Source organism: Xenopus laevis, chromosome 1L (genome assembly GCF_017654675.1).
Source record: "Xenopus laevis strain J_2021 chromosome 1L, Xenopus_laevis_v10.1, whole genome shotgun sequence".
NCBI classification, from domain to species: Eukaryota; Metazoa; Chordata; class Amphibia; order Anura; family Pipidae; genus Xenopus; species Xenopus laevis.
In genome coordinates, this window is record NC_054371.1 from 103,310,899 (window position 1) to 103,324,460 (window position 13,562).

Genomic DNA, 13,562 nt, shown 5'->3' on the forward strand with positions numbered 1-13,562 from the left:
ATACTAAATTTTATTCTGTAGACTTACTTTCATTCTGATTTTAACAGTCTAAGTAATTAATATAAAATAATTTCTGGTTTAATGGTCACCACTTAAAACTTGCAAACAGTCCAGAATCTGGATAAACCAAGCATGGCTTAACCAAGTCTGACTGCATTTGGCATGTTTCAAAAATAGCCATACAAGATAATTACCAGTTATACAATAATACAGTTAATCAAAATTGATTGCTCTTGGCAGTCAGAGCAGTATATATGAACTGAACACTGACCCGTTCACTTTATAACACATTATTATTTTTAGCTGAATGAAACAGACCAATAATTAAGAAGACTATTTTATTCATTTTATATATATATTATTTATATATTTATAAAATGTTTTAAAGCTAGGGTTCTTGCATCTGATACCTACACGGTATTACCCCACTTATTAAGCCGAATATTGATACTCAGTTCAGTCTGGATTATACATTAGAAGCAGCTGCTTGTAGGTGACTAGAGATGGGCTTTTCTTGTTTTCTGCGACATAATATCCTGCTTGTACCTTTAAAATAGTTATCTTAAAGTTCAAGGAAAATCTCACAGATACATTTCTTGCCACAGTTTGTCCCTTTCATGGCCTTCTAAAATACCATTAAGATACCCCCAAATATTAAAAAAAGGTATTTACAAAACATTACAGCTCTAAAAAGCACATTTCACAGATGCCATCTTAGTACACCCGCCAGCGGATTCCTGCTGCTTTGTATGTAAAGTGTGCATGTGCAGGAAGCCCATCCCACTTGCAGACAAAAAGAGAGAAAATGTGCATTTATGCTTGCTTCATCTCCCTTCCTCCTCCATACAGGAGGATATTTTCTGGCCCATATGGTTGGCAAAATGTAATGTGTGATTGAGATCATAGTGCATCCAGCTCCGACACTAGATTGAGTTGCTCCAAAAATTTAAGAAGCACCAAAGCACTTGAGTAGCAAGTATGGTTTACAAAATGTCCACCATCTGTTTGGTCCCACTGAGTCTCTGAGGTAACAATTACCACAAATCCCCAAAACAGGATACATTGTAGATACTTATCATCAACCATACTAGTCAAGATATTAACTGGAATTTAAGCACACTCCATAACACACTTTCTCTAAGCAGGGCCACCTTCTAGGAATAATTGAAAGGCCACCGAATAACTCAGATGGGGCAAAATTGTGGTCGACCTGGGACCCACAAAAAAGTTTGCTGTATAGGGGAGCTGTGATTCCTTGTGATCCCTGACAAAGTTTGGGGGCAATGACAACGTTTTGGTGGCCTAATATTCAGTCAATTTAAATCCCAGTAGAAGCAGGAGACACATCCAGATCCACAGAAAGTACGATAAGTTTCAATCTAAGTTGTCTTTCTATATACCTCTTACATTAAAAAAAAAGGTGCAGATTAGGAGCTAACCCTTTTTTACAACATTTTTATTTATGAAGAATTTTGTTTCACTGATACTATATAAGTAGCGATGGGCAAATTTGTCCCGTTTTGCTACGCTGAAAAATTTGCAATTTTCCAGCAAAATTCGTGCAATGCAAATGTTGACTTCTGCGTCAATTCTGACGCTCACGTCAGAATTTGTAGTCAGCTTTAAAGTCAATGGGAATCCGAATAATGTCGACGCGCGACGGTTTTGACGCAATTGACTTTTCCAAAAATGTATTGATGATGCTGAAATTTCCACTGCGAATTTTCATGACAGTTTCGCTAATTTATTATGTGGCTGCGTGCTATTTCACGCCTGCCAAATTTATTCGCCCATCACTACATATAAGCTTCCAGCTGGGAGTTTTGTATCAACCTGTGGAGAGCTGTAGAAGAACTAACCCTCATTGACATGTCTTTTCTGATCCTACTGTACTATATAACTATGCAGAAACATGTCATGATGTTCTCTTTTTGGTGCAATGTTTTGCATCTCCACTGGGCTCCAATGATTTTGCAAGTGAAAACATCTTTGTATTAATAAGTTGCATCATGTCATCACATATATATTATAGTATATTACGTGAACAACATCTTCATCATTTGATTGCAACATTGTTTATTTATTAAAATGACAAACTGCCTCAACATCCCGCCACAAGTTCCCCAATGGATGACGTATACTGCACAAGACATTCTGAGAATATAGTGTATAAATAGTTGAACATCCTTTAACTTTAATATTGCTACCATTAAAGGGGATTTAATATATCTAGAGTGCTCCTCTGTGCACTTTTGCCATTTAAATTATTTTTCTTTTTTAAGTGGTTTTATACTGCTAGACAGACTTGGCCTTGGCTGTGACCCTGAATGAATGCACCATTTTCATTTTAGGCTCTCTACACAGAGCAAAGTTTGCCGCCCCTGGTAACTTGCTGGGTGCAAGTCATTACCAATTGCAGCAGATGCAGTTTACAGCTAAAAAAAAAATATTCAACCTTTAAACTCTGTAATCTAAAATTGGTGATATCTTCATGCAGGAATGTTTATAAACTTGAACACACAGATGAGTTCACACAAGGATTCTCTGCTCAATGATTTATTAATGTTTTAAAAAGAGAACATAATTAAACTGATAGTGATTCATATTTTTTTGTATACAAGCATCTGTTTTTGCATGAAGAAAGGAAATGCTATATTTGCTGATGCAGCAGGACTGAAAACACTGAATAATGAAAATTCTAAACATTTGGCTTTGAACATTTCCTTAGTAGAACATTTCCTTAGTATATATTTAGGTCACAACTCCAGTTTGTTATGATCATTATTCTCTATATAAGTGTGGTCCATACACAGCACAAAGCAGTTTTCAATATTCTGCATGCAGGCAATCCCTATGTACCCAAGACATACAGTATTCTCATTTAGAGTTCATAGCCAAGTAGCACAGTGGTACTAAATTATACTCCAGATTATTTTATATTATATCTTTAGTTGGGTTTTCTTTTTTGCAGAATGTGGTTGCTTTACGTAAATAAAACTGTAAAATATAATTCATTTCAGATGTATTCCAAAATATCTGTTTTCATGCTTGACAAGGGGACTCCTCAATTTGACCCTTCGCCTTGAGCTATCCCACTGAACCCCCCTTATTATGTACCTTAATGAAACCAGGAGACAGAGATGGGTGTAAAATGGCCACAGCATTTATTCACTTTTTATCAAATAAATAGGACCTTGCCAGCTTAACCCAAGGCAATATTTTAAAGCCAGAATTTGACAAGGGATTGCTACTATGCTCTGCCGCCAACATGAGAGAAGTTCAGCAGCCCTGCTGCCGGACCTGCATCTGCAGTGTGTCGATGATAGGAAATACAAGCAGGCTGCCCTCTAGCACAAGCAGTAGTAGCATCTGTAGCAATTAATCCACCGTGCAGTCACAGGAGAGAACCTCCTTTCTTCCTCTTCTAAACTTAACTGTGAAATACTCTCAAGTATTGCCATTTTACATCTCTTGCCTTGAACAACCATTTCGCGATGGTCTGTGTGCTGCCTCAGAGATCACCTGACCATAAATACTGCAGATCTAACTGTAACAGGAAAAAGTGACAGACAGACAGAACTCTGTCTGTTAATTGGCTCATGTGACCTAACATGTATGGTCTGTTTGGTTTGTTTGTGTGCACCGTGAATCCTACGATCCCAGGGGGCAGCCCTTATTTTTTAAAATGGAAGTTTTCTAGTTATGATTACCCAATGGTACATACTACTTAAAAAGTATATTATTATGAAGATGGTTTATTTACATGAAGCAGGGTTTTATACATGACTAGGGATGTAGCGAACGGCGGAAAAAATGTTCGCGAACATATTCGCGAACTTGCGTCCAAAAATGCGAACGGTTCGCGAACGTCGCGAACCCCATAGACTTCAATGGGAAGGCGAATTTTAAAAGCTATAAAAGACATTTCTGGCCAGAAAAATGATTTTAAAGTTGTTTAAAGGGTGCAACGACCTGGACAGTGGCATGCCAGAGGGGGATCAAGGGCAAAAATGTATCTGAAAAATACATTGTTGACACAGCGCTGCGTTTTGTGCTGTAAAGGGCAGAAATCACACTACGTCACTCAGGTGATGTTTCTGGACACGGAATGTGAAAAAGCTCACACAGCTAGGTGGCACTTGGTTAAAGACTGGGCAAACAATGCCTGCAAGGGCAACGTATACAGTAGTGGATACGGAATATATTATTGCTGCTGTAAAAACATCACTCAGGTGATGTTTACGGACACGGAATTATTATTGTTATTTAGACAGAATGTGAAAAAGCTCACACAGCTAGGTGGCACTTGCATACCTCCCAACTGTCCCTCTTTTGACCACTCAACCCCCTGTCCCTCTTTTGTACTGGAAAGTCCCTCTTTTCTCTGAACTGAACAGCCAGAAAAAAAACAGTTTCTAACTTAATTAGCTTTTGGCAGAGAGCTCAGAACAGCTAACAGGTGCAAATAAGATACTTTGTAACAATTTTGACTCTGGTTGGTGCTGGTAGTGGTGAACTACTAGGAGGAGCAGCACACCAGTCCCTCTTTTCTCTGAACTGAACAGCCAGAAAAAAAACAGTTTCTAACTTAATTAGCTTTTGGCAGAGAGCTCAGAACAGCTAACAGGTGCAAATAAGATACTTTGTAACAATTTTGACTCTGGTTGGTGCTGGTAGTGGTGAACTACTAGGAGGAGCAGCACACCAGTCCCACTCCCCAACACAGCTAGACTAATAGCACTGGGCTCTTACAGTAGCAAAGTAAAAAAAACAAAAAAGAAAATAAAAGCAGTCCTTACAAGGACTATTGGGTTACAGGCAGCAGTCAGCAGATGAGAGATCAGCAGCAGGACAGCTGCCCACAGCAGCTACATACAGAGCACTGCAGTAGAAGGTAGATTACTAGCCAGCAAAGCTACCTAACCTAAAATGTCCCTCAAATCCCTGCAGAGTTCTGTCCCTACAATACAGAGCAGTATCAAGTAGATTACTAGCCAGTAAAGTTACTATCAACTGTCCCTCAAATCACTCAACAGCTCTCTCCCTACACTAGCTCTTCCAAGCACACACAGGCAGAATGAAAAAACGCTGCAGGGCTTCAGTTTATATATGGAAGGGGAGTGGTCCAGGGGGTGTGGGGGTGGTCCAGGAGGGAGAGCTTCCTGATTGGCTGCCATGTATCTGCTGGTCTGGGGTGAGAGGTCAAAAATAAGCGCCAGCTAATGCGAACCCAAATTGGCGAACGTCGCGCGACGTTCGCGAACATTCGGCAGACGCGAACGGCCGATGTTCGCGCGAATTAGTTCGCGGGCGAACAGTCCGCGACATCCCTATACATGAGCTGTTTTATGCAATATCTTTTTATAGAGACCTACATTGTTTGAGGGGCATAGTTTTCCTTTAACATAAATTAATACAATCCAAACACTCACAATTAAACTGTATAAAGATACAAAAACATCCATATTCCGTTATTATAGATAATATGAAAAGATAAAGAAGAAAACTCCTGACATTTCGCAAAATATGCAAAATGGAGAAGGGTGGATGGGATGTATGTACCTGCTCAGGTGATAAGGAAGTGAACTGCTTCTTCCCCTGACATCACATCCCTCTCTGACTCCACCCCTGGGCCCGGCCATCTCCTGCTTTATCTTGTTCCTTCTCACCTAAACACGGCTACATGTGATTCTGCCCATCTCTAACCTAGACCAGTATAATCTGGCTGCTGGTAATTCGGATCCCTTGTCATGTAGCCCCTGCACTTATAGCTTCAGGGCTTTCCTTTCTGTTTTAAGGGGCAGCAGAGTCTTTGCAGCAACAGTATTTTAGGAAATATAGTATAAAGTTGTGTAATACACGGTGTACATAAAATATTGCAACAAAAAAACGCTTACCTCACAAATCTTTCTGTTAGTTTCTCCACAAAGTTATAGATCTCAATCCAGTTAGCTGCGACACTCCCTGACCTGAAATTAATACAAATTATTATTATTATTTTTTATTATTGTTGCTGTTATCTATTACTATTATTATTAATATTATTATTAATAATTATTATTATTATAAAGGCAAAAGGCATAACACAGCACTGGTTCTGTTCAATCAAATTTACCACTCTTTATATCTTTATATTAAATACAGGATTATAAAAAGATTTTTTTGCATTTTGAGTTTAGGAAGGATTCTGTTCCTTTTAGTAAAAATAAAATACATGACTAAAAAAATGACTAACAGACTACTCATTGGGAATTTGGGGACTTACTTCAACAAGTTCTCCATTTGTTCATTGATGTAATTCAGTACATTGCATAAAATGTTAACTGCACTTAAAACGGTGATTAAGGTAGATGAGGCTTAGGTGACATGTGTGAGAAAAATTCAGAAAGCTCTCATTATACTTGCTCCTACCTAAACTTAATCCAAGCATTAATCCATATTGGTGCCAAAATAATCATAATATAATCATAATATAGTCATAATATAATCATATATATAATCATTCATAATCATAGCCCAGCCTTTGTCACACAAATTTTATTCTTAAAGCATTTATTCTTAAAATTTTGGTTAATTTTGTTATATTCTTTTTCACTTGCTATTTTTAGTGGATCCTGTAAGGGAAGATGTTCCTTTCCACATATACATCTTTTCAGCTGAAGGTTCAAGTAAATACTTTGATAGAGAAAGTATATATGCATGCCAGAATTCAAGAGGGAGACTAATTAAATATAACAAATACAGGTATATGATCCATTATCCAGAAAGCTCTGAATTACAGCATAACTGTCTTCACTTCACAAATAAATCCGAGCAACATGGAAATTAAGTAGAGCACAGGTGGCGCCTGTTTGTACTTTGTACCTTGCCCTGCATTATAAATGAGGTGTTTTATCTCATTGCAAGCAAGTTTAAGTATTCCAAGATATAGGATCAATTTCAAATGACAAAATTCAGGCTGGGCTAATGAGCTAAGATGTCATTGTTTAATACTCAAATGGCCAGTGTAAACATTTGCATTTGAACTGTACTTATTACAGGAGAATGCATATGCAGACATTTTTTACAGAATCTCTTAATAAAGGCTATGAGATGTATGTTATGTCTGCAGTACAGGTATAGAATCCGTTATCCGGAAACCCGTTTTCTGGATACACGTTATCCAAAAAGTTCCAAATTACGGAAAGGCCACCTCACATAGTGGTATATTTATCAAAGAGTGAAGTTAAAGATTGCCACAGTCTGCTAGAGTGAAATTCCACCACTCTCCATTCATTTCTATGGGATTTTGAAAGGCGTATTTATCAAAGGGTAAACTTTCACTTTCACCCATTGATTCATACTCTTTTAAAAATCCCATAGAAATGAATGGAAAGTGGCAGAATTTCACTCTAGAGGACTTTAGTGATCTCTAACTTTGATAAATATACCCCATAGACTCCATAGACTGGATAATTTCCAAATTATCCAGATTGATTTCCTTTTTCTCTATAATAATAAAACAGTAACTTGCACTTGATCCCATCTAAGATATAATGAATCCTTATTGAAAGCAGAATCTGCCCATTGGGTTTATATAATGTTTACATGTTTTTCTAGTAGACTTAGGTTTGAAGATCCAATTATCCAGAAAGCCCCCGGGTCCCGAGCATTCTGGATATCAGGTCCCATACCTGTAATCTAATACTGGGAGTGGGTACATTTACCTGACCCCACCCCACAGAAATAACAAACTGCAGCAACTGATTCACTAGGTTATACCCTTGGTGGCTTTGCATAAATTAGTAATAACAAGGTATGGGACGTGTTAAGCATACCTCCCAACTGTCCCATTTTTAGCTAGACAATCATGATTTCAACAGCTCAGCACGTTATTGTTACTGAATGTTCCTGTGTTGAAAATGACACAGTGCCTTAATGCAGCTTGCAGTTTTAAATGGATGTTCACCTTTAATTTAGCTTTTAGCATGATGTTGAGAGGGCTATTCTGAGACAATGTGCAATTGGTCTTCATTGTTTTATTATTTGCTGTTTTGGAGTTATTTAGCTTCTTGTTCAGCAGCTCTCCAGTTTGGAATTTTAGCAGTTATCTGGTTGCTATGGTCTGACTTAACCTAGTAACCAGGCAAAGGTTTGAAAGAGAGAATGAAGTATGACTAAAGGGGGGGCCTAAATAGAAAGATAATTAATGACAAGTAACAATAAAATGGTAGCCTCACAGAGCAATAGGTTTTTGGCCCTATTTGAAAGCTGGAATTTGAAAGCTGTAACTGTACGTTACATGTTACATTTAGCTCATCTATAAGAATATTGTTATTTCTTTAACAAAGGAAAGAAAAATATGGGCCTGAAAATCTGCACATAGAAATTGTATGTACCTTAGCCCTATGTTTAGAAATATTTGCTAATCCACTGTTCGACCCACATTCTTCTAATACAATTGTGACACATAACTAACTGAGTAAGTGTCAATGATTTTAAAGCAGAGTGTATGTCACTTGATTTATCATTTTCACTAGAATAGGCCTAGTAACTAATTTATTAGGCAGCAAACTACATGTAAAACTAAGTTTAAGGGGGGGGGGCAATGCAGTGCACACTGAAGAAGATTTTTTTTCATTGACAGTTTGCATACTATGCCCATGATCTTTTAAAGACACTTTATGTACAATTAATGGATAGTTTGTCAGTTAGTAGTACAAGAGATACTTCTTTCAAATAAAAAAAAAACATCTGGGAAAGGGGCTGCTAGCAATCTGGAACATATTACACTAATATCAATGGTAATGGTAGAGTAATTAAAGTGCATTATACAACAGGAACAGTGGATGCTGGCATACACATCATATCTTCAGTGAGAGCAATGGATACCTAGTACATTTGGTAGTGAAAGCAATAATTAATCCAAAGCATATCAAAGAACTTTACAAAGAGAGGCAGTACTGACACCATGCATATTGTAAAATGAGAACAGCTGATAATAACATCCCAAACACATATACAGTATATAAACAGAAAGCAGGCACTGGCCCCAATCACATAATACAGTAAGAGCCAGAGGGTGCAGACTGCTCAAGAGTATTATATAAGTCATTGGTTACACACCAAGGACATTATACAGTGAAAGACGGTGGGTACTGACAACTCAAGCACATTATACAAAGAGAGAGAGAGGCAGCAGGCTCATGAACCACAGGCATTTTAGACATGAAAGGCAGTGTGTATTTGCACCATAAGCTCATCATTATAAAGTGAGAGTGGGAGGGTACTCATATCCCAAACACATTATACAGTGAGAGACTACAGGTCATACAGGACCACACATTATATACATTGAGAACGTCAGACACTCCAAGCACTTAAAAAGTGAGAGACAGCTGATACTGATACAGTCACATTATATACAGTGAGAGGTGCTGCCATTGCCATGGTATCCCAGCCAGATTGTTTTTCCTTTTGATAGGTAAGATGGTCCTGGTTAGATTCTACTCATTCATGATTTGTAATGCACTCTAACCTGCATGGGAAGAAAAACTACTTGCTCTAGTTCAAAGATCTGTTTGACCTCAGGGAAAAGAGCATGCTTAGTAACACAGGAAGGATGCTACAGTCCACACTACACAGAGCTATTCTGTCTTTAACCCCTTGTTGCCAAAATACACAGTTTCAATACTCGGTAAACGTATTGCAGTACTTACTTATCCAGAATGAAGTATAAGTCAAAGGCTCCTTGGCAGGATGGGTCGTCAGCTCCTGCATAAGGAGGGGAGATGGGCAGACATAACACCAGCAGTGCCACTAGTAGTGAGCATCCCATTGGGGGTGTCCCAGTCCAGCTGTGCCTCATTTTCAGACTTTGGGGAGTCTTTAGATGTCTCTCATACAGTTTATTCAGCCAGGAGCAGCACAAGGGAACCAGCACAGCGTATCTTTGCTCTGCTCCTTGTCAATTCAGTGTCTTTTTTGTTTCTTTCTTACTCTGTAGCTCTGTCGTTTCTTTTACTTAGTTTCCTGTATCCCATGCCATTTGTATTCTCACATTAGAGCTTTACACAGTTTCTTCCAATGCCAGTGCCTTTCTGCTTCACTTGTTCACTCCCTTCCTGTGCTTGTCCTGCTGTTTCCTTACTCATTCGTCTGTTCACTCTTTCCTTATGCAGATCTCCTCCTCCTCCCCACACCACAATAATATTCTTTTGCAACAGCTCATCCTGCAGCTGGTTATTCACTCTTAAATCCAACAAATGAGTTTAGGTTTCCCAACAGTTTTTCTCCTTTCTGTAACAGACCCCCTGCCTCTCTACCATATATAGAAAAAGGCCGGATAAAGGATGTGATTAAGACCAGACTGTTGTCTTTACTGAGCATGTGTGTCCTGAGGGAAGGGGTTCATCTATGCAGAAACCAGCAACACTTCAACTGTTCCAAAGAAACTTTGGTAACATTCACTCAGTAGTTTTGTTATAATGCTGGAACTCTGCTAAGCGATTATATCAACAGTTAAACCATTAAAAAAACAACCAGCAAAAACAGTTTGAGGAACTGAAACTTAAGAAATATTAGGTATGTAACCAGGGGCAGATGCCTCATCCCAAATACAGTATTTTTCCTTTTTTTTATAACATTATACAGTGCACTTGGGTTGTCAGTACCTATTGCCTTGCACAGTATAATATGCTTAAGATGCCAGAAAGGTTAAATTTAGCGATGGGCGATGGGCGAATTTATTCACCGGGCACGGATTTGCAGCAAATTTCCACACTTTGCCGACTGAGTTTTCGCGAAACTGCTGCTAAAGTTCGCTGCGGAAAAATTCTGGTATTTGCCAGAATTGCTTGTCTGGGCCTGAGGGCACTCTAATACATGGCACAGGGGTTAGCTTTACCTTTCTCCCATACACTGGCACACTTTGTAGTATGTATCTGTGCAAATGCCAAAGTGTGATTTTTATGTACTCGATTATCCCCCACTTGACAATGTGAACTGTCTCTTAATACTGAAACCATAAGGAGTGCCTTCTGGGTGCTTCCCCCACCATTTCCTTTCTTTTAACGGTTAATTCATGCTGTCAGCATAGAACTTTCTTGAAAGTATGCAACAGCAACCATTTCCAGCTGAGAGAAAAACTGGCAGGGGTTATACTATATAGGCAATGTTTGGAGAATGATAGGGACCTCACACTACGCTAATTCTATATTTGGGGTAACACCTGGCCTTTAGGTGGTTAATCCAAAAACACCACATAAATTTATCACCAATCTTAGCAATGATTAAGTAACAATGATTTTTTGAATAGAGGATTAGACAATGTGCAAGGTAGTTAAACAGTGTGCAAAATAAGATCCAATGTGGTATATTTCACACCATTTCTTTAGGCTAATGGTGCACTGTGTTCTCTCCACCAGTATAGAAAAATGGGGAGATTTGATCGGTTTTACTCTATTGTTTATGCATAATAGTGCTGATGAAGTATTCTCTGAACAGGTGCATCAACCCAGTAAAAACTTAGCAATGTATTTCACTAGGGGGTGCTAACATTTTGCCCCCTCCCCCACCACCAGTGAAATAAGCTTTACATTTCCTTTAATTGATAAGATTTGGTGCTTTCAAAAAAGACCCAACTGCTGCTAAGACCAGTAATTACTATCATGTAATAAATAATGAATACAGTTTCTACATTGTACCAGATAACATGCTTTTAAGACAACACATGGGAACATTGCAGTTTTAATTCAAAATCTCGTGTGTGTGTGTGTGTGTGTGTGTGTTTATATACACCAGAAATACAGTATGCCATCAATGCAGCTGTAGTAGCAGCAGCAGGGGAGTGGGGGAGTCGGCAAAACTAGTGGGGAGGAGTTTATAAGAGGAGAGATAGAGACAGCATTGGTGAGAGGAGGGTGCATGTGTGAGGAGGTTAATCTCTTATATCTGCTTAGATATAAGAGATTAGATATAAGATTCTTAGATATCCCTGCTTGTTCATGCTCATTCATCTTCATGAATGCAAGCATATCCACAGCTGTGTTCACTTCTCAATGACCATCCCACCTGTGGCACTGAAGACACACTCTAACAACTGGGAGTTGGGCAAGCCAGCACCTCCAGATGTACTGTGCCAGTTCTGACCACTGGTCAAGCATCAACATCCATAAATCCATGAGTCATCGGCAGTGCACATGATGTCCTGCACACCCACAGACCCCATATAGTCGGCTCAAAGAAACTTCTCCATACATCCATGAGATCACCACCTCTACTCCCACTGCTGCTGCTGCTAGGTCCCTGTCTATGCTGGATGTGTGGAGTAGAGGAGGGCTGAGAAGTGGCAGGCTTGGGGAAGGCCTCCACTAGTTTAGAGCACAGACCCCTCTTCAACTGACCCACCCTCCTCTCTATGCCTTGGTACATAGAACTCCTACAGGTTTTCCATCAAGCATGGTGACAACCCAGTCTGTGATAGAACAGATTCGGGAATCAGTCTTGAGCCATTTCTGCATATGGGCAGCAATGTAGAAGAGGTGCACCCCAACCAACCTCTTCCCGACTGTTCTCTGGATCCAGCAGGCCATCTCCCTCCTCCTTCTGCTCTGTGCCCTCCCAGCCATTGACAATGGTTGGGTAAGTAGATGTGTCCTGGCTCTGTTCCCATTGCTCTGTGGGCAGCAAGTCTTCTCGTTCGTCCTCCTCATTGGACAGCATCTCCACCTCATCCTGCCTCCTAGCCCCTTCTGCCTGCCTACAGGACCTGGACTCCCTTCCCTCTTCCTTCTCTTCAGACACATCACCTTCCCCTAGCAGGCCATCTATGTGCACTTGAGGAGGAAATTCAGGGGTATGACATCACTCACACACACACATGCCTTGTCCCTGCTAGCAAAGTGTGTGGCCTGCTCAAAGGGGGCAAGTACTCTGCAGAGCTGCTTCATCTACTGCCACTGCTCTGTGTTATAGTACCCCAGATGTGCCCCCTAAGCACCCCTAGCACTATGCTCCAGCAGGCTGTTGCTGACCGCTCAGTTCTGCTCTACATGGCACTCCACGATGTGATGCTGCCACTGCATCCATGCCAAGGATGTTCTGGTGGGGGGGGGGACCTGTGCAAGTCACCTATCCCCTGTTCAGGAACTGCTGCACCATGAGACTGAGAACATGTATGAAGTGAGGCACATGAGTCAGTTGCCCTTGATGGAGGGTGGCTAGCAGGTTGCACCTATTGTTGCGCACCACATATCCTGCTTGTAGCTGGCGGGGAATGAACCACCACTGGACCTAAGTCTAGAAGGCATCTAGGAGCTCAGGTCCAGTGTGACTCCTCTCGTCCCAGGCAGTGGAGTTGCAGCAAAGCCTTACAGCCTGTATTAAACTGAAGCATAGATGTGTGGATGCTTTAGGGGTGGTTTGTCAATATCTTGCCCTGGCCGTGTGGGGGAGGTAGTGGATGTGTGGAGTTTCTCCTTTACCCCATGGGGAGGCACCTCTAGCCTAAGGGAAGTGACCCTGCTCGCACCCTCTCCAGCACTTATCATTGTGCAGTATATGATATGTATCGTCCCTGCCCA

The 13,562-nt window shown here is 40.2% G+C and overlaps 1 protein-coding gene across 1 annotated transcript in view; it reads right to left on the bottom strand.

The window, feature by feature from the left end:
• The window catches only part of antxr2.L (ANTXR cell adhesion molecule 2 L homeolog), a 114,058-nt gene extending 103,751 nt beyond the window's left edge, over positions 1-10,307 (bottom strand). The window contains exons 1-2 of the mRNA XM_041561237.1: positions 9,699-10,307; positions 5,898-5,969 (exon numbers count right to left, since the gene is read on the bottom strand). Of these exons, the coding sequence (XP_041417171.1) occupies positions 5,898-5,969; positions 9,699-9,847 (221 nt within the window). The 5' untranslated portion in view covers positions 9,848-10,307. The remainder of the gene's footprint in view (positions 1-5,897; positions 5,970-9,698) is intronic.
• Positions 10,308-13,562: the final 3,255 nt, after the last annotated feature.